The sequence below is a fragment of the Carassius gibelio genome, chromosome B14, assembly GCF_023724105.1.
Source record: "Carassius gibelio isolate Cgi1373 ecotype wild population from Czech Republic chromosome B14, carGib1.2-hapl.c, whole genome shotgun sequence".
In the NCBI taxonomy this organism is placed as follows: Eukaryota; Metazoa; Chordata; class Actinopteri; order Cypriniformes; family Cyprinidae; genus Carassius; species Carassius gibelio.
Window position 1 is genome coordinate 22,178,207 of NC_068409.1, and position 23,430 is coordinate 22,201,636.

The 23,430-nt window shown below is 37.0% G+C and overlaps 1 protein-coding gene across 4 annotated transcripts in view; it reads right to left on the minus strand.

Moving 5' to 3' along the window:
- Positions 1-23,430, minus strand: part of LOC127971844 (fibroblast growth factor 13) — a 114,843-nt gene that overhangs the window by 45,508 nt on the left and 45,905 nt on the right. For 3 of the 4 annotated variants that reach the window (XM_052575095.1, XM_052575094.1, XM_052575096.1), the window contains exon 3: positions 16,094-16,261. The exons of the other annotated variant lie outside the window; for it this stretch is intronic. In XM_052575095.1, coding sequence (XP_052431055.1) covers positions 16,094-16,261 — 168 coding nt within the window. The remainder of the gene's footprint in view (positions 1-16,093; positions 16,262-23,430) is intronic. 4 annotated transcript variants of the gene reach the window in all.

A 23,430-nucleotide genomic window follows, 5' to 3' on the forward strand; every position in this document is an offset into this window, starting at 1 on the left:
ATAAATAGACGGTGGTGGAGAGGTTAACACTATGCTAAAATCAGTTGCCTGGGGGTGGTGGTAAATTATACAGCTTAACAATCATTATACTCAAATATTTGTCAGCAAGATGCCACAACAGACCAATCAGAATCAAACATTTCGGAAAGCCATGTAATATGATTCTGAGATTATACCGAGCTTCTGCGATGACAGAGGGAAAAGTTCAAGCTATTGTAGCCTGTTCCCAAGCATTACATTACCAAGATTTACTTCCGTAACCAGGGTGGATTGGGCATGCTTCTGGATCGGAAGCAGCCATTGGATCTCATTTAAAATCATCGGCCATAACAAGCACACAGCTGCAGAAGGAGTTGGACTCATGCTGCTATAAAATCATTGAGGCTTAAGTGCTGATCATCACACAAAGCTTACAGAGTTATCCAGCGGTCCTCGCTAATCAGCTGATAAAGCGCACGGCCACTGCCGGAGGGATAGCATTAATCAAGCCTTTATCAGTGTTAGCACTGAGATTAGCGCTAGCTGGCATCATCAGCACTGCCTTTTTTATGCTGGGTCCTATGATGACGATGATGCTTGATTGCTGCATATTACATCATCTGAAGCATGCGCCTGAACGGTGTGACAGCCAATCAGATAGTTTCATGTCTGACAGAGGGGGTAGGAGGGAAGAGAGCGCACATGCATGGCCCATATTTTAACACCTCTGTTAGACACAGACTACGTAATGTAGTCTGTTAAGATACTGTCAAGATGGGTGCAAAATTAAAGGGATAGGTCAGCTAAATTTTGTTATAATTTATTCACTCTCATGTCGTCCCAAAAACGTATGACATTTTTTTCTTCTGTGGCACATAAAAGAGAGAAATTAGGAAGCTGGTTACTCTTCTCCATGCAATTGTGATGAATTAAAAGTGAGGCTTTGAAGCTTCCAAAAATTGCAAAAGCACCATTAAAAAAAAGTTAGCCCCAATCCTCATTCATTTTTCAATATAAACAACGAAGCAGGAAATTCTCCAAGTCACCATTTTCATCCCTTTAACGGTCTACCACACCCTTCAGTGCTGGAGAACTGACAAATGTACTATCAATGAATATTTATTGTTTTATAAAAATCTGTTTAATATAAAAATCTTTTAAATAAAATCAAACCAACAAATAGTAACATGGCAAGTGCTGTGACAAGTGCCAGTAAGTCTAATGCAGTACATTTTTTAAATACATTATATATATATATATATATATATATATATATATATATATATATATATATATATATATATATATATATATATATAAAGAATAAATAGAATAGAAATCAAATAGAGAGAGCTACTGTAGTATTAGGGAGTCAAGTTTCTTTAACTATATAAAAACTATGTAAAACTAATAAATATTTAGTACATTTAAATACAATAAACTTGTTGCTAGATTCATTACAGATATAATTAATTTGTATTTCTTCTACAATATGATAATTTTGCATGAGAACAAAGCCTTTCTAAGAACAGCACTGTCTACTGTAGCACTGTTAAAATGCATGCTTGACATTTCCGTTTCAGATATCGTAGCACTACAATTACTAGGTTACATACAAAGATATACTGTAAAAAAATATTATGTTACAACGGAGGATATTAATGGCATAAAATCATGAAATAAGAGGACAAAAGGATATAAGACTGCAGACTTAGGTCAGATGACCAGATATTGGAAAAGTATCAAACAACATATGACAGTGGCACAAATCGGATGTGGAAAAATGTGTTTTTGCCATTTACATGCATACAACAAGATCAGATCAGATATCACTGCGGCAGACATTGGTAACATTATGAATAGAGCATGCTTGCGTATGTGTGGGTGTCTATACATATGAGTATTGCCGACTCAGCCTCAGGCGTGTTACAGCATCATCATCACTCACAGGCACGTGGCTACTCCCTCCCATGCTCCGGTTCGGCCTTTGCATCCTAGCAGTGTTCATTCATTCTTCCCTTGCCCTCCTCAATCTTTCACCCACAAATCTGATTTGGTTCTGTGATAACAACTTCCTTCTTGTGCTCCCGTGTCCTGCACTCTGATTCGAGTGATTGCTAGCACAACCAACACAATGTTTATATATCAAGATAGAAAGACTGTGCCACCCCAGACTAAATTATACCAAACTGTTTTGTCCTCTTCATTAGGGGTGTAACGGTTCACAAAATTCACGGTTCGGTTCGATACGATACACTGATGTCACGGTTCGGTTCGGTTCGGTTCGATACGTTTTAGATACAGCAAAATGTAAAAACATCTCAACTTTTCAGAATGCCGCAAGCGCACCGCGGGTCATGTGACAAGAACTAACCAATCAGCTTCATCCTTTCCCGTAACAACGTTGAGAGCTCAGCCAAGATGAAGGATCAGCTGATCATAGTTGTATATGGATTGCAATTTTGAAATAAATTTAGTAGCAGAGCTACTGCAAGCGATTTTTAGAGCTGCAAATCCATTTATCCTTCGCTGAAATTTCCGCGTCTCATGGAGAGAGCACGTCATTGTTGCTTAGCAAAGACAGACGCCTCATGAGCGCTTCTGCCCAAGCGCTTTGGAAAGGAGGAGAAAGACGCACTTAGCGTTTTCAGGCACGATATGTGAACGGCCCCTAAGGCGCTCGCTCACTCAGCACGCGCTGAAGGCTCGTTGCAAAATGTCTAATGCATTTAACAGACCAGAAATATAAGATCCTAAAATAACTAACAGGTCTGGTGTTTGGGTTGGATTCCCTGTAAGCTATAGTTTCTAAATGCTGCAGGGATAGTTTGCTGCGTGCATGTTTCTCCTTTTTTTTGTCTTTTCCCAGATAGTACTGACGCATATATCCCAGATATTCCCGCTGGTGTTTTTTTTTTTTTTTTTTTTATTCCCGCTGGTGTACCCTGTCATGTTGCAGATGCGACATACCGTTGTTTTTTTATCCACCACTCTCTTGCCATCACCATTATAGCTTAAAGGGAATCCAAAGTGCACCCAAACACCAGACCTGTTGGTTATTGGAGGATCTTCTCATTTCTAGTCTGTTAAACGCATTGGCTATTTTGCAACGAGCCTTCAGCGTGTACTGAGTGAGCGAGCGCCTGCTGAGTAGCCTAACATAAACATATAAGATGGTGTTTTTTTCTTCTTCGGGAGTGTCAGGGGCGTTGCCTGTTACGTTGTTTGGGTTATTGGGCTACCTTGTTGAACGCATATCATTATATTTCTCTCTCTCTCTTTTTTTTTTTTTTCAAATATAATTAATTACTCCAACGAACCGTTCGGTATACATAATGCGTACCGCGTACCGAACCGAAAGCGTTGTACCGAACGGTTCAATACGAATACGCGTATCGTTACACCCCTACTCTTCATGTGTTTTACTCTAACAACCATGACATATAGACATATGGTTCCATTATAAATTATCAAATTAGTAAATTAAAGACAGGTTTGAAGGTTCTGCATGGTGTATCTCAATGAAAAAGAAGCGCTCTGCCCACGAAAAAAAGTGATGATAACAGTACCATATATGTACAGTCAAAGTTAATCAAACAAAAATAAAACCCACCGCAAATTATAAATCACAGAAGAAAAAAAAATGTATAGAAGCTGTCTCTGGGCAGGTCAATCACAATTTTATGTCTTATTTACACTTTTATCACCTTAATGGGACATATTATTACCTAAAACATACATACTGTATGAGCACCTAGAATTGTATATGTTAGTACCTTTTGAAAGATCAAAGACCACCCCTTTCTTTACCTTCTGTATGTTTTATAGCCAGTCCTTCAGAAGGTGATGATGAACAATGCCCCTTATTTTAGTGGTTTCATTTAGCATTAGTGACCCTTTTCAAAAGTAAGTAATTTATTACATGTCTTAACAGTGAAACAGTCCCAGAACAAATGTAATTATTAATATTTATTTATATAAATATTTAAGGCAACACAAGACGTCAACTGCACTTCAAAGTAAATAAGTCATGAAGCCCATGGAGAAAACCTGATTCAGGAAAGCAGGTCAGTATCCTGCTAGCACATATGTATTAGAGATGCTTTGCGATGGTCTCTTTCCATCCTGTTTTGCTTGCATCTTCCCTGAATGCATGTCCCAGCTCAGTGTCTTAGCCCCTGTTCCCTGTCACTTCAGGATTAGCTATAAATAGCTTCTCGCCTGGAGTGGTTGAATACATAATCTCATCCTCTCTGTAAAAACATTACAGGCCCGCAATGCACAAACTATAGCACCAATAGGGAACGGGACAATATTCAGGTGTTTAGAGTGCTCCAATTGTCAAAAACAGACTAAATATATCCTTGGGTTAACCATAGGCTATATATTCTGTCTGACAGAAAACTGATAAAAGCTATGAGGAAAGTTCCTTTGTATAAAAATGAGAACAGTGAAATGTTTCAACTGAGAGATGAGATCATACGTTGTACTTTGTGTCACAAAAACAAAAGAGAACTTATGTTGCATGTCTAAGGAGATGGAACAAGAAAAAGTACATCAAACATCCCTATGTGTCTGACATACATAGGCCTGTTTTTTATTAGTCATCTCACTTCAGTCCACAAGTTGTAGTAATATCAGACTTCCCACAAGCCCTTCACTGACTGCCAGATGCATGCTGCACACACATAAAAAAAGGCAAACACTTTTTTGATCAGGAAAGATCTGGACTGACTGTCTAGCTTACAACTTCCGATCAAAAAAAGTAATAATTAATATACTACCATTAAAAAGATTGGGGTCAGTAAGATTTGTATTATTCTTAATAATGACATTAAAAATAATTACTTTAAAAAATTATTGGTAACACTTTAGAATAAGGTTCCATTAGTTAATGTTAGTTAATGTATTAATTAACATGAACAAACAATGAATAATACATTTATTACTGTATTTATTCATCTTCGTTAATGTTAGTTAATGAAAATACAGTTATTCATTGTTAGTTCATGGTAATTCACAGTGTATTAACTAATGTTAACAAGCACAACTTTTGATTTAAATAATGCATTAGTAAATGTTGAAATTAACATGAACTAAGACTTATAAATGCTGTAGAAAGATTGTTCTTGCTTAGTTCATGTTAACGAAAGTAGTTAACTAACATTAACTAATGGAACCTTATTCTAAAGTGTTACCAAATTATTTTACAAATAAAGGCTGTTCATTCTACTCGTCAGAGAACCCTAAAATACATGTATCACAGTTTCCACAAAAATATAAGGCAGCAGAACTGTGTTCAACATTGATAACAATAAGAAATGTTAGTTGAGCAACAAATCAGCGTACTAGAATGCTTTCTGAAGGATCATGTGTCACTGAAGACTAGAGTAATGATGCTGAAAATTCAGCTTTGCATTAAAGAAATATATATTTTTAAATACACTAAAACAAAAACAAAAACATTACTTAAATTTTATTATTATTTCACAATATTAAAGTTTTTACTGTATTTTTACAGTATTTATTTATCAAATGAATGAAGCCATGTTAGTAATAGTATATATTGGAAAGTGTGGTTATCTTACCTCAAAGCAAATCTCAAAATTAATACCAATTTTTCATTCTTGTACATTGTCATGATGTGAAGCAATAATTCACATGTATCATTTATAGAAACATATTTTTTTGTAGTATCTACATTTCATTTTTTTAATTCCTTTTTTATCTTACATTATCTATTTAAACAAAACAATATACAATTATATTTTAATATCAGCCATGCAATAATGATCAATCACAAATTGTCTTATCTGTATCATCCAAAAAATTGTAAAACCAGAGACTACATTTTTGATAATTTTGTGTGTGTGTGTGGTTTGAGGTGCCTTGAGTCTCCACATGGAGCTTGGAGCTTTATTACCATTGTGCCTTTGAGAAATGCACTTAACCCCAAGGTTGCTCCAATGGGATCGCAACTCATGTGACTGATCCACAGTATCACATCACAGAAAAAACACACTATCCCTTGTAAGCCAATAAATAAGTATTACACACATGGCTAAACAGGCTGTTATGACCTTCAACATCTTACAATTAGCATTTGAGCTTTTTTCCAACAGAATTATTTAAATATAAAACACCCCTTTTGTATATATTGGTGTGCTGGTGGGTGAGGAAGAGAGAGTGATGGCAGACATTAATTCTACATCTTCTGTCCAGCCCAATACTCTCAGATCCTTCACCAGGGCCGGCAGAAGAGAAGATGCTCCAAAATGGGTGTCTGTGTAAATCAGTGCCGACAAGAACTTAGCCTGCCAGAAGCCCTTTGGGAGAAGATGCTCTGGAGTCTTATGTAATTGCACTATTCCACTGCGTCCATTTCACAGAATGAGGGCTTGGGGTTCAACTATCACCACTGTTCTCATTTGCACTATTGGAACAGACAGAGAACAAAACTTTCCCAGTAAACATTTCAACAAAAATGAGGGCATCACCAATCGGTCAAGTGGCAAAGCTTAGGCAAGAGCACAAACTAGTTTTAAATGGAGCTGTAGAGTGTTGGTCTATTGATTTCCTCTCTGACATGGTGGACTATTTCCATTCATGGTGGTGTGATAGCATGGTGCTACAGCATCCTGCTTTAGTTTCGCGAGGGAGCGGAGGAGAGAAGTTACCTACTGTACAGCTCTCAGTTCAACTCTCCAGGAGCGCGAGGGATTGAAGAGGTGTGAAACAGGTTGATGAAAGAGGAGAATAGGCGAGAGCATGTGGGGAGATGACTCATGACTACCCGTCTAAACAGGCATCTGGAATACACTGGCGTGGGCGAGAGGAAAAGACCAAGTGTGTATGTGTGTGTTTGTGTGCGTTTCGTGTGAGTGTTTAAGGAAAGAGGGGGAGTAAGGCAGGATTGAAAGTGTGCAGTGAGTCAGTCCACTCCTGCTCGCTTCCTCCCATTCACATATTTTGCTGTTCTTTATCAAACATTCACACTACATTTTTTCCATCAGGTCCTCATCTACACTCTCACAAACATTGACACTAAACTTTCACTGGGGTGGTTCCCTTTAAAAAGAAACTATCATGTACACTTTAGGTACTAATACATACTTTTAAAGTATTAATATGTAACTTAATGTAATAATATGTGCCACTTAAAGGTTAAATAAGGTTTTGTACTTTAGGTTACCGCCCAGTTATAGATTTGTGACTTTGTGGGTCCACAGAGACCACAATGGGTCACAATGTTCAACTGTTTCGATTCATTTAGCAATCAACTGTTTAGTGGTCAACTAAGTTATCTAAAATAATGTTCTTATGTTTTTAGTTCTAACATTTTAGCATCAGAGCCTTAAAGGGGGGGTGAAATGCTCGTTTTCACTCAATATCCTGTTAATCTTGAGTACATATAGAGTAGTACTGCATCCTTCATAAATCCAAAAAGTCTTTAGTTTTATTATATTCATAAGAGAAAGATAGTCTGTACCGATTTTATGATCCAGAATCAGATCCCGAGGCTGAAACTGAACGAAAGCAGCAGCAGCAATGAATCGCTCCGAGCGGGGCTCGAACCCGGGTCTCCGGCATGGGAGGGGACGCACTAACAAGGAGGCAGAGATATTTGAAGCAGTTTTACTCACCGCCTGCGGTTCCAACACACGATCGTGACCCTTTTTCCTTGGGATTGCATCATCCTTAAGAAATAAACGATATGCAAATCCGTCGTCAAACTGGGGCTTGTGAACAAGCATCTTCGAAATGCAGGGAACAAACAAAAACACTTGCACAACTCCGTTGATGCTCTGTAAAAATAAACTCCATCCACTGGTCCCTTAATGCTGTTTTTTTTGGTAATCTGTGCAGGGTTGTCTTGCCCTGGCAACCAGAAACACACTTCTTTTGTGACTTTTCGCGACGCTCTCGCTCTGATCAGTGAATCGCTCTGATCAGTGAAATGTCTGTGCTGCTCAGCCTCGCTATACGGGAGCATGCGCTCTTCCGGCAGAAGTTCCTTAGGACCCATATAAGGAAATTCCGCTCCATCTAACGTCACACAGAGCCATACTCAAAAAAAACTTTCCGAAACTTGTGACAAACCGGAAGGAGTATTTTGGGAACAAAAATACTCCTTCAAACGTACAACTTAATTTTTGAAACTTTGTCCATGTTTAGCATGGGAATCCAACTCTTTAACAGTGTAAAAAACTCATGCATGAAATAGCATTTCACTCCCCCCCCCCCCCCCCCTTTAACAGAAGCGACACACAAAAATACTAATATAATTAATGATTAAAACTGTCACAATGCAAAAATAAACAATGAATTGTTTCATTATTTGGAGTATTACTTGTGCACAATGCACATTATTTAATATTAAGCCTAAACTGTGTTTTAACACCACTATTGATGAGGACTGTGTTATCTTTGAATAAATTCAGTCTTTAAATGCAATATTTTTAAAGGTACCTTAAGTATACTTGCAATAACTTAACAAACAAATCACATAGTTTTTTTATCATATCTTTAGCTGGACTTCAGCACTACTTCCACACCATTTAAGTGGATTAAGCACAAACTTAAATCGCTATTAACCCAGCTCAGTTGAAGATAACAGCAGCATGGCACACTGGAGGCCCTCCATCACACTGTTGGCACTTCACAGCAGTTAAAAGGCTGGCGGCTACAGTACTGTTCAAAATAATAGCAGTACAATGTGACTAACCAGAATAATCAAGGTTTTTCGTTTTTTTTTTATTGCTACGTGGCAAACAAGTTACCAGTAGGTTCAGTAGATTCTCAGAAAACAAATGAGACCCAGCATTCATGATATGCACGCTCTTAAGGCTGTGCAATTGGGCAATTAGTTGAATTAGTTGAAAGGGGTGTGTTCAAAAAAATAGCAGTGTGGCATTCAATCACTGAGGTCATCAATTTTGTGAAGAAACAGGTGTGAATCAGGTGGCCCCTATTTAAGGATGAAGCCAACACTTGTTGAACATGCATTTGAAAGCTGAGGAAAATGGGTCGTTCAAGACATTGTTCAGAAGAACAGCGTACTTTGATTAAAAAGTTGATTAGAGAGGGGAAAACCTATAAAGAGGTGCAAAAAATGATAGGCTGTTCAGCTAAAATGATCTCCAATGCCTTAAAATGGAGAGCAAAACCAGAGAGACGTGGAAGAAAACGGAAGACAACCATCAAAATGGATAGAAGAATAACCAGAATGGCAAAGGCTCAGCCAATGATCACCTCCAGGATGATCAAAGACAGTCTGGAGTTACCTGTAAGTACTGTGACAGTTAGAAGACGTCTGTGTGAAGCTAATCTATTTTCAAGAATCCCCCGCAAAGTCCCTCTGTTAAAAAAAAGGCATGTGCAGAAGAGGTTACAATTTGCCAAAGAACACATCAACTGGCCTAAAGAGAAATGGAGGAACATTTTGTGGACTGATGAGAGTAAAATTGTTCTTTTTGGGTCCAAGGGCCACAGGCAGTTTGTGAGACGACCCCCAAACTCTGAATTCAAGCCACAGTACACAGTGAAGACAGTGAAGCATGGAGGTGCAAGCATCATGATATGGGCATGTTTCTCCTACTATGGTGTTGGGCCTATTTATCGCATACCAGGGATCATGGATCAGTTTGCATATGTTAAAATACTTGAAGAGGTCATGTTGCCCTATGCTGAAGAGGACATGCCCTTGAAATGGTTGTTTCAACAAGACAATGACCCAAAACACACTAGTAAACGGGCAAAGTCTTGGTTCCAAACCAACAAAATTAATGTTATGGAGTGGCCAGCCCAATCTCCAGACCTTAATCCAATTGAAAACTTGTGGGGTGATATCAAAAATGCTGTTTCTGAAGCAAAACCAAGAAATGTGAATGAATTGTGGAATGTTGTTAAAGAATCATGGAGTGGAATAACTGCTGAGAGGTGCCACAAGTTGGTTGACTCCATGCCACACAGATGTCAAGCAGTTTTAAAAAACTGTGGTCATACAACTAAATATTAGTTTAGTGATTCACAGGATGTTTGTACAAAATAGTTTTGAGTTTGTACAGTCAAAGGTAGACACTGCTATTTTTTTGAACACACCCCTTTCAACTAATTGCCCAATTGCACAGCCTTAAGAGCGTGCATATCATGAATGCTGGGTCTTGTTTGTTTTCTGACAATCTACTGAACCTACTGGTAACTTGTTTGCCACGTAGCAATAAAAAATATACTAAAAACCTTGATTATTCTGGTTAGTCACATTGTACTGCTATTATTTTGAACAATACTGTATGTGTCCTGGAGCGAGATGATGGCAGTACTGCCACCTGAATGACCAGTTATATCAGCTGTGCTAACTTACTCCCTCTGCTATCCCAAAGCTCTCACCTTTTACACATCAAATATAAAAATGTTAAAAACACCTTTCAAATAGAGTGCAGTGCAGGTGGTCCTTCACTCTGCTCCAACCATCTGAATTCCCCTGCCCCACATCTATTATCATAACCATGACTTATTCATGCTTTCTCTATTTGTGCAAACATTTGCATAAATAGCTCCAGCCTGATCCCGTGAGCATGATGCAACAAAATGAGGAAACAAACAAACAAAAACGCCATTATTAGAGTCTAGCTAGACTTGTGCGGTTAGGGATAACAGTGTTGAGTCATGCCGTTTGAGAGCAGCAGCTGAAATGAGAAGTGAGGGGTCAGTCCTAATGTAATTTCAGAGCTCATCAGTCGCACTGATGCTATTTACACAGGTGGGAGAGTGGATGAATGTGCCAAGCGCTTTATTGAAACACATGGTTTGTGAAATGAGCAAGCCAGCCATTATTTTGGATTCTGCAAAATAGGGCTATGGATGTAGTCGTGATTTATAACTGCAATATGTCATGTGTTGGATGAATACTATATAAATGGACAACAATAGCCATCATTTAGAAACTATGACTGCCAGACCAGCAAATGGTCCCTAATAAGGTTTGGTGCTATGAGTTGGAACATTCTTTTCAACATAACTCAAAGAAGTGCTAAATAATGCAAAACTATCGTGCGATTAACATTCTTTCTTTAATAAAAAATGGTTTGTGCCAATCAAGTTTAAAATAAAAAATCTAGGAAATCTAGAACTTCATAATTTATTATTATTATTATCACCAAATTAGTTTTTAATGTATAAATAATAGGGGTGCTCCGATCACGATCGGCCGATCGTTAATGCGCGTCTCGTCAGTAAAGCCAGTTCTCTAATCAGCGGTTAATTCCATCAGGTGCGTGATTTCACATAGAGCAGCTGTTACTACACAGAGCCGTTGTTAACTGAGAAGATGCGCCAAAAAACGCTGAAAATGAAGTGGATTTGCGCATCTTCTCTATTAACAAGGGCTCTGTGTAGCAACAGCTGCTCTATGTGAAATCACGCACCTAATGGAATTAACCACTGATTAGAGAACCGGCTTTACTGACGGGATGCGCATAACGATCGGCCGATCGTGATCGGAGCACCCCTAATAAATAACATAATATATAAATAATTAGATGATATCTTCCCTGCTTTAAATATTCCTTAATGTTTGAAAGACACTGATAATTGATTTAAAAAAAAAATGTATTTAGCAAGGATGCATTTTTTTGTTCCAAAGTGTAATTTACTGTTAAATGCTATTCATAACAATGGTTTTCTTTTTAACTTTCTTCAAAAAATCCTGAAAACAGAATAAAATGTCTCCGCACTGATACCATGCATCAATATTAATGTTAAAATGATCTGTAATAATTTGTAAGATTTCACAATATTGCTGGTTTTACTGTATTATGCTCAAAAGAAAAAATAACCAAAGAGAGGACAAGAGATTTAGAGCATTAGAAATCTTTCGGATCACAAACTTTTCAATGTTCTTTTTCAAAGTGCACGCAATTTTCTATCATAGTAATGTTAGACAGAAATTCAAGGAAGAAAATGTTAATATATACACCCACACATATCAGTGTGATGTATAGTTTCCGGAGAAGACAGATACATTAAACTTGTGGGTTATAAACAAATGTGGTCTGTAAATAACAAATGTTAGTGCATACTGAGGATTGAGTATGTGCTTTCGAAGATAAAAAGTGAAAGTACAACTTGTTCTCAGTTACTTAAATATGATAAAGAAACAGGACTTTGGGACACACTGGAAAAAAAAAGACATACAGAAAGATGTTAGGATAGAGAAGAGACAGAAATCAGGCAGCTATTGATTGGGGGATGAATGTGGAGCCGTCAAAAGAGACAAAGGATGCTGAGGATAAGTAGCAAAGAACAGGAGAGAGGGAGCGGTGTAGTGAAGGGGTGGGGGGGTGGGTGGTGTCAGAGTCTGCTGCACTTGTGGAGCGAAAGGATTATGATTATAGACTCCACTGCTGATCTGAGTCTCCATCGAATGTGTGTATGTGTGTGTGTGTGTCACGATAATATCTGTGGTTTAAGAAATCAGCAACAGATTTTCAGCTTACAGGAGCAGCACCTGCACCCATTGCTTTCTCCATCACTGGATCATGTCCAAACTAACTCAGAGTCTCTGTGACACACAATCTGATCCCAGAACAGTATGTCTTCCTCCTACACAGTGGTTCAGATGTTCTTCCTCTCTTAAAGTGATAGTTCACCTAAAAATGAAAGATTCTGTCATTATTTGCTCACCCCGTGTCATTCCAAACCTGTATTTTTCCATGGATTACAAAAGGAGAGGTGTAGCAGGATGTTCATGCTGCTCTTTTGCATACAATGAAAGCTTATAGTGACAAGGTATTGAAAGTTTGACGCTCCAAGAAGCATCTTAAAAGTAGTCTGTACTACAAAAGTAGTTTGTACAAAAAACACACACATTTTAATTTATGATTTGAGATTTGAAAAAGGTAGTCTTAAAGATTTTGCTACGGTTTTCAAGAAATCAATGATTTGGTATAAAGTCATACACTGTAAAAGAAAACTGGTGTAGAAACAAATTTCACTCAGAAATTGCTAGTAAATCTCAACAACAATAAAAAAAGGCAAGTAATTCACTGCCTGAAGAAACACAACATTTGGTACTTCTATGGTACTTTTGTGCCAATTTAGAAGAGATAATAATAATAAATAAAAAAATAAAAATTCTGTCATTAATTACTCACCTTCATGTTGTTCCAAGCCTGTAAGACCCTTGTTAATTTTCAAAACAAAAATTAAGATATTATTGATGAAAACCGAGAGCTTTCTGTCCCTCCATCGTGTCATGAATCAGGTCTACAAACTTCTGTTTGTTCACCACCAGAGGTCATTATCCACCACATAGACTCACACTACACAAACTGTTCTACTCACCCTGGACTCCATTTCTCATAATTCTCTGCTTCGACACGTCATCAATTGCAATCACCTGTCTTTCATCAGATCTCATCATCAGTTCACAGCTAAAGGACTTTAAAAGTAGCACACACTCTCTGACTTTTCTGGAGATGTAATGCTTAGCCTCCCGTTGTCTTGCCTTCCATGTTTCCTGCTTTTCATGTTATTGTGTTTTGATCTTGGACTATTTCCTTGTTTTTGATACTTTGCTGCCTACCCTGACCTTTGCCTGTTTATCTGGATTACTCTTTTGCCTTGTCTCTGCTGTTGTTTTTTGCTGGTGTGTTGATCCTGCCTGTTTCTACTATGCTCTCTGAATTAAAGCTTGCATTGAGATTCCCAATATGTCATCACGACTCCTCCTATGCTACACATAGACAGTGATGCAACTGACACGTTCAAGGCCCAGAAAGGTAGTAAGGAGATAATTACAATAGTCCATGTGACATCAGTGGTTCAACAGTAATTTCTCATGAACACGTTGAAGACTGACATGGAAGAGAAGAGAGTGTTGTTGAATAAAGTTATTTTTGTTTTCTTTGTGCACTGAAATATTCTCGTAGCTTCATAACATTATGGTTGAACCACTGATGTCACATGTACTGTTTTAACAATGTCCTTACAACCTTTCTGGGCCTTGAACATTTCTGTTGAGTTGCAGTCTATGCAGGGTTAGAAAGATCTTGAATTTCATTAAACATATCTTAATTTGTGTTCCAAAGATGAACGAAGGTCTTGGATTTGTAATGACATGAGGGTGAGCAATTAATGACAGAATTTTCATTTTTGGGTGAGCTATCCATCTAACAGTCTCTGTTCCCTATCAGATTCACTGTATGGAAAAGAGGAGTGTGAGAAGTGTGAACGTTCCACTGAGGAAAGAAAGCATTCAGAACGGCATGAGGCTGAGAAAATAAATACAGATTTTCATTTTAAGATGAATGATTCCCTTCACCCTTGACGGAACGCTGCTTATGAATACATTTCATAAGAAACCAATGACTTTCTTTGCAAATTCAGTCACGTCCAAGCAGAGCTTCAGTCAGACTGAATAATAGATCTGCAGTACCCCAGTCTGTCTCTTTATAAGCCTACCCCTCCTTCTCTTTTTCACCCATGTCCTCTTGTTTGCAGCGTGATGCAGACAGATAAAAATGTACCACAAACAGACATGGAAAATATTCCCTGCAACCAGCACACTCTCGCTCCTCAGAGACTCTCTACAACTCCATAAGATGCATAAATGAGGTAGTAATGACCGTGAATATAACCCATTACTGAATAAATGATTAGGCACATGTTTGTCAGCAGCAATGGCATTATATCTATGACAACTAAATTATCCATCAATCTAGAGCTGCAATCCAGCGATGCGTGAACAATTCATATGTCATCCAGCACAACGGCGGAGATGAGCGCATTTCTGTATAACTTTATTTATTTAGGCTTTAAGTGACTGCTCATGGCTTACCCAGTGATCTGAGAGTCTGAAAAGAAAAACACTTCACAATCACATTTACAGCATGTTTGGACAATCTTAGTACTCTACAAGTTTCCCTTGACATAAAGACAATACAGCATTCAGCCGCATGCAGGACCCCATAACAACCCAGCACATTTGGACCTGTGTACATATGACATCAGCAACCTTCATGCATCTGAAAACACCTGACAGGAAGAGCCAGATTGATGGGAAAGAAAGACAAAGAGATTGTCCAGGCTAGCCCTTAGAAAGCATAAACATTATCATTTGTGAAACAGATGGGCAGCAGTTAATTATCTAATGTAGACCTGATGTGTGAGGAGAGGGATGTCTGAAAATGAGTGAAGGGATAAAGAGAAGAAAGGAAAGATACACGGCGGGAAGAACGAGAAAGAGACAAGCTGTTTTATTGAAGGGGAGGGGCTTATGGTAAGGGGGTGGGATTTGATCTATAGAAGGAAGTAGGGCATGCTTGTAAATTGTCTTCATCGTCCACTTATTCCACATTTGTACATTTTTATAGAATAAAAATAAGGTACACTGTAACAAAATGACCGTGAATTTAATGGTAAAAGACCTACAAAATGGTAAAAATGCTACAGTACAAACCTGTTAAATGGTTAACGGTAAATTCATTAAACATTAAAATCATAAAACAGAAAATTAATAATTCATGGCTAATGTTATTCTAAGTTATTATATGTTATTATAAAGTATTATTAATAATTCTTTGTTTGTTTTTAAGGATTGCAGTTGTTTAAATGTTGCCTGTTTGGTTACTTGGAGAATATTAATGGAAAAGTGTATAATGCCCTTTGTTAAGTTATCTATTTCATATATACATATTTAATAAAATCTTAACTTGGATATGAATGTTCCTGAATATATATATATATATATATATATATATATATATATATATATATATATATATATATATATATATATATATATATATATATATAGGGAGAGAGGGCCCTGATTGGTGCCTCTAAATGTAAATATGGCAGAGTGACATCATCGGTTAATTGAAGGATCTTGAGTAACGGTCTGCATTCAGCACAGACACACAAACACACACAGAAAAGGAGAGTGTATCCTTAGGGCATTCAACATCTACAAGACACATACGGCTCAGGAACAAAAAATGCACAAGCCAGATGCTTTTAAGAAAATGCAAAAAACTAAAGAAACTTAAACTTAAGTAAAAGGTACAAAATCATCAGCAAAGTAAATAAAAACATGGATGTGTTGCACACAAACCTTCAGACTCTGAGTTTTCTTTGAGGACGACTTGCTTCAGTGTGCAGCAGAAGATTTCATGACACTTAGCACGAAAAGGGGAGCCTTTACCCCTTATATCCGCAGAATGGATGGAATCCTGCCGCAACATAATGTACTCCTGGGTACCTGGGGCAGCATCATCCTGGACTGCGGTCGGGCCATAACAAAATGAACGCAGGGTTAGAAAGGGAGAGAGTGCTCAAAGCAACAGAACTAATTCAACACAATGAAAGAAATATGCAAAGAAAAGAGACAAAGCATAATTGATAACAACAAGGTCATAATAATAATAATAAGCAACAACAGTAACAAGATTAGCAGAACACAAAATAGCTTGATATACAGAAGAAAGAGAAGAAGAGAAGGTTAGAGACAAAGAAAAGCATAATACACAGTAGGACTGAGCGATACATCAAATACTTACAGTATTGTTCAATGATTCCATACTGTATAAAATTGTTTAATTACATTAATGTGCATATCATTATCATTTTAATGGACCTTTTTAAAACGAATTTCAAATTTCAAACTAATTTCAATTCAATATCATTATTTACGTGAAAAACAAGGTGGAAAACATGCCATGATCATTTCAACTACATATTTAAATATATTATTATTTTTTTACTTCTTTCATTAAATAATTGTAATCTAGTTTAATGCAAGAAGTAAACTACAACAAAAATGCAGACAAATATGCAGTTATAAATTACTATTTTGCTGAAATGATTCTGATTATTAAAAGGGGTATTAATTAATTTAAAGGGTTCTGATTAAAATGGGGAAAAACACTTTAAAGGAAACATCAAGATAAACATTAAAATATTGTCAAGATGTGAAAAATATTGAAAAAATTACTTTAGTTATATCGCCCAGACCTAATACACACTATGTCACAATGATTGAAACAATATGACAGCAGTTAGTTAAGCATTGGGATCTAGGATAAGGTGGTAAATCATAGCAGGCAGGGGATTTGGAGCTTTGGAGCTCTTCTAGCACTCATCAACTTAAAGTGTTATATGGTTGTTCTGATGCATGAAAGGAAAACAAAAATATCTGAAATATCTGAAGTGTTTCAGAGGGTGATGAGCAGGGTCTGAAGTACATAAATAGACAGTCCCCATGCAAACTTACTGTGTTGGGTGAAGACACATGAAGAGACTAAAGTGTTCAGTACTAGAGGAAGTCAATCCAGTAAAAGCATGCATCATCTTCCAGCACAGGCATCTTCTGCTTCACACATGCACATAGGAAGCACCTCAAACTATGGGACATTATTTACATAAAATGTTCACATATGAACAGCTGTCATTGTTCCAGGACTGATAATGAGCTTATGTAGCTGGACTCCCAAACAAGTTAAAATAGACTAAAATAAATCCTTTGTATAAAAAAAATAAAATAAAAAAAAAGCAATGACTAAATAGTTTGTGATCTTTTTCTATAATTCTTGTCTTAAATATTCATTCTGACTGTCCATAAGAGCTCTAAGGCAGCTAAAAACAACCCAGGTTCAGGGTTCGGCTGGTTAGGATTCTGAGGGAAAAGCATCTTTCTTCATGGACTATCATTAAGAAAATAGTGTGTAATTCTGATGTTATTTGACCTTGACTTCTGAAACTCTTGTCACAAGCAGTCTAATGCTATCTACTTATTCAGGCACATGCTGTGAGAGGTTAATAGAGGGCTTCATTTCCTGGTGCTTGTACAGTCTACCTCGCCCTGAAATGAAATGTACTAATAAAGTTCACACTGCTGTTTTATAGCATCTCAAACACAACTACTGCCAGAGTGTTTAACAGCAGGGGTATTAAAATTCTTCCCCGTGCCTTGCTCCTTCACTCTCTCTCTCTCTCTCTCTCTCTCTCTCTCTCTCTTTCTTTCAGAAATTTTATTAAAAACAAAAACATGAATGGTGGTTATGAGAAGACCTGTCATCTTCTCCTGGTATGGTCTTCACTGGTAGGTTAAAGTACACACAGAAACACTTGGGGACCAATTTACTAAGGTATGAAGTGCAGGTGCTCTGACAGCCACCTTCTATTTTAAGCCTTGAAATCTATTATATTGGAGATTGAAGTCTAAATTTCCTTCTGGTGAAGGAAGTCAGATATGTGGCCTTTTTTGACCTGACTTTTTATGATAAATTGAGCCATGCTGACTTGCAATTGTCAATATTTACTCTATTTAACCATCTAGTTTATTCATATTGTAGCCAAAATTACTAAAACTAGCACAAGACAATTATCATTATGGATAAGAGGAAAACAATTATTATTGACAATATCTTTTACAAATTTCAAAATGTAAAAGATTTTCATTGTCAAATAGTTGATCAATCTAAAAAATGAATAAAAACTTCTGTACACTTTAACAAAACAAGACACTTAAAAAAAAAAGAGTAAACAATTGTGTATGATAATGCGGGAAGAAAATAAAACTAAATAAAATGTTTTTGTATGAGAATGTTGGAATAAAATCCTTCCTATAAGTAAATAAATAATTATATATTACGAACATGGCTAAAACTAGTAATAATAACTATTATTATTATTACATATTATTAATGATAAATAATTAAATAAAAACAATACAGTAAAACAAATAAATATAAAATAATTTTCTACATATATATATATATAAATATATATATATATATATATATATATATATATATATACACACACACATATATTATAACAATCTATCTACATGTACACACATATATATATATATATATATATATATATATATATATATATATATATATATATAGTGTACATGTACATGTAGATAGATTCAAGGCAAGGGCACATTCTGCCAGGTTCTCATAATTATGCACTGCCTTTAGGCTATAGGTTCTTTTCATTTACACAACCTAAAGGGGAACAGTCCATAATTCCCTCCAGAACTCAGTTTCCTTTTGTCTCCAATGCACTTTGAAGGTCTTAGTCCATCAATGGTTATAAATAGCCATGTTAACAGCAGCCCCATAAACCTCAATTAAAATGAGGGGCATATTTAGGACTGGACCGTGCTAAAAGAGCACTTTACGACCTAGAGCAAAACGATGTGCCAAACTGTGATAAAAAGTGCACAGATGGGTCTCAGGATGCCTGATGGATATGCAGCCTGTCATAGCTCCACCCTCCCTATCAGCTGGGCCTTCAAAATGAACTGTCAGCCATGGGGTGATGGGATATGATCTACAGCTCATGGCTCTGCAGCCACATCAGCCCTGCGCTGATGAATGTCCCTGTCCATGGTGCTGAAAGCCAGTCGCTCACACTCCAGAGAGGAACTTGATGGGAGAAAGGATTTAATGACACAGAGTGCATAACCTTCTGCTGTTTACATCACCTTGCCCTCCTGAGTTAAAGGTATCATGTGTCATAAGTTGGATGCAAAATGACCCTTAATCAAGGGAGTCAATAAAAGTCAAAAACCAAATGATTGGTGATGGCTCAATCCATAATAGCCCAGAAGTGTACATGGGTTACAGTTACCTTGCATGTCAAAGATCAGAACAGTTCATTTACAAGGGCATCGATGCACAAAGGCTTCAAGGACAGGACTGATGCTATCAACTGCTCTGAATGATGACCCTGCTGCGGTTTGAACATTTAGGCCAAGAGCTCGCTGCAGATTGAGGTCACAAAGTTTAGCAGCAAGACAGATTTAGAGGTGGACTGTCTCAGTTTGTACAATTAAAATGAGAGGAAGTCAGAAGCCATTTCAATCACTCTCATTTTGCACAAAATGCGAGTTAACAGTCTGATGGAAACGAGCATCGCCATCAGCTGCTCCAGCAGCCCTGGGGGAGCGTAAGCTTAAAATACCAGCACTTTAAATATCATGTGTATCTAAGACGAGACTACTTTTCAGTCTCATGGGATCTTCTAAGTTCCGCAGCCTTGAGGAAATGGATTTAATTTTTATTGCTGTGTCATTCCGATGCTCTGTAAGCTGTGGTGAAATCGAGCTTTTCTTTATATCAGTAAACCTCTTTTATTCTCAATTTAAAGACAGAATCCATATTTTCCACAGCTTCAAATGCCTGAAAGCAGTCAACATTCTGCAGAAGGAGAAAAAGGCTTGTTTCAAAGTAGGTTTCTTTTTCTAATTATTTAACTGACCTGAACATTTTGTAACTCAATTTAAATCAGATAAAAACAGCTTAGCTTTAAAGTATTTAAAAGGTATTTAGCATTATATTTAGGCTGTTAAAAGTCACACTTTTTTATAATTACTGTGGTCATTAATGACATAACATCATAATCATACATCTTTCAGCTCATGATGAATGTTGAAACAACATAAAAAACTACTTATTTGAAATCTTTGATATATATATATATGTATATATAAAAATCAAAAGCAAATCACTTTCCTTTCACGCGTCCTCATCAAAGCAACACCCCACACCCTCTAAATCAGGAACACATGAGAGTGTAACCGAGTCATCTCACAACTTCATCATCACCCCCACCTCCCTGTCACATCAGCCCATTTAACACAACACAGACCACCTGATGCCTCCCTCCCACAGGAACACACAGCTATGACGCACAGGCCATACCTGATTCTCCCAATGCCTCTGTCAAACACACATAGACATGCTCAGCTACTCCCAGCCCATTCAGCCTGACTAACAGCTAATCAGAGGGCATCCAGAAATGGCCCTGAATGGGCTTTTATGACCCCCGCCACCACCAAAGACAAATTTGCTTGAAATGGCCAAGTGAGCTTACGTCAGAGGTCCATAAAAGCAGGATGGATGGGGTAAAATGAGTCACAGTCCTGTCACTAAAGCCAGTCCTATATACTGTGTGTGTGTGTGTATATATATATATATATATATATATATATGTATATATATATATATATATATATATATATATATATATATATATATATATATATATATGTATATATATATATATATATATATGTATATATATATATATATATATATATATATATATATATAAAACAACTTTATTTCTGAAATGTACAAACATGTTGATTAAAAACTAAATTTGTATATTTTTTGTTGCCGACAATGAATAGAACTACAAAATTGGTCTGTCACACCTACATGACTCATGCGGAGGAAAAGTAACACCTCCAGGCTCAATTTAAAATAGAAACAAGCGTGAAGATGTTTGCACAAGCAAACCCGTTATAAGAACACCAGCGGTCATGAGGAACAGAACTTTTGTTGTGAAGTGGTTCAAAAGATTCATTAAAAGAACTCAAGTCAAAAATATTTTTTACTCCACACTAAATCAGTATCTGAGTAGAGAGTAACTTTGTATACATATGTATTTGCACACATACTAAAATGTTTATTCAGTAATAATTATAGCAATTTCAGTATTTTTTGATGGAATAAGTGCAGATATACAGTGTGCTCTCGGTGGACCACATCTATACCAGATCACTGTTGTCACCTAATGATCACCAGAGATATGTTTATAGTTTTATGTCCATGTATGGAGATGTTCAAGTTTATCTGTGTTTTGACCAGCAAGAATCGTGCTTACTTATGTATTGACGTAATTAGTAATTAGACTTCTGTTAGGGTTAAATTACTGGTGTTGTTAACTTGTACGCAGAGCGGCCTACAAACTCCATCGTGAGTGTTTGGCTTCTGAGTGATGAAACTACGAACCATTTTTCTTCAGTAAATTCTTCTCTAATTGATTGCATCTATGACTCCTGGTCTTTGTTCATCATATCTGGTCCTTTGGTTTTAACTGTAAAATCCCCTACAAACTCAAGTACACAATAAATGAAAATTTTCTAATACCAGTTCAACACCGACAAGATATTTAGTTAATTCACTGCCACTGCTGTGAATACACAAATGAATCACAACAAATATTCAATCAGCAAAGCAAGAGAACATCAGACACATCCCATTTGTGACTTAAAAAGGGTCTGGTGTTGGTTCTCTGGACCGACCTCATTTTTCTTCAGAAGCTTTAAAATTAATTTAGATGTGGAGATACTCACAATTTAAATTCAAACGTAAAGGTGCTGATATGTTTTAAAAGGGTGAACTTGCGCCTGCCCACATTCATTTATCATCATGAGTCACCTTGGCATACAGGCTTTAATATAAATACACTGCTTTAGGTCTTAATGAACGCAGGTTGGTAAGCTTGCTTACATTTGTACTTTGAGAGTTTAAGCATGAGATGCTGTTTAATACAACAGAACAAAATCATGTTCTTTGCTGAAAGCACAAAGACAGGTCACAGTAGGGTTGATTACATTATTAAGACTTTAACCACAAAGTCTAATTCGTTTTTGAGGTATTTACCCTCTCGTTATACAGTAACTCAATCAGTAACACAATCCTCATAGCTCTTGTAGGACTCACAGAAGGTGGACTGGATTAGATGCTGAGGTTGACTGAATCTCTGTCGCCTGGAGGCCTTGTGGCTGACTAGCATGACATCTGACTTTGATTCTCATTCTCTGAACACTGCAGAAACTAAAAGTGCACATCCTCACACATAAACAAAACCATCTGACAAGTCCGGTTTAGCCCAGCATGCACTTCAAAGCGGTTATGGCTTGTTTAGATAAGCAGTATGGTAAAGTATACAGAGAACTTGATAATACTTTTTGATACTACGATGAATGAAGGGACAGAACATTCAAATCCTACACAATAACTGGCTAAAGCAGTTAATTTGACCTGTTTTTCTGAAAGTGCACAATAACCGACTATGTACAGCCTAAACGAGTCATTAGTAATTTGAATCACTGTTCTGTGACGGCTACACATCACTATGTAACACATTTGCAAAACCAAAGGTGATATTAAATGAATTCTTTTTTTTTTAACCTTGATTGTAATCCAATTGTAGGAGACTCCCAAAACAATATTAGGAACCAGGTACGTTGTTAAGCCTATTTTAGGGGGGCTGAAGTGATAATAAATGATAATAAGAACAACAATAACAATTTGATTTATCAACAACCATATCTTCATTCATATTTTGAAGCAACAAATTATATATATCCAGCTACAAAAAATAAGCGAAAAGTCGGAAGTCTGACAAAAGTATAAAGAGTCATTGTGCTATCAAGATGATGCACCACACCGTCTCGTTGCATTGGTGTGAACTGGCAGCTTTCAGAGCGTTGCAGACTGGAGCGCTTCAAGTAACTGGAGGATTCATCTCGTCTCGTCGTTACTCTAGTTTGGTTTGAACTCGCTATGGACCCTCTCGCCCACACACACACCAATACACACGCTAATGGTGAAAGGAAGATTGGTAAATGTCGTGATACAGAGT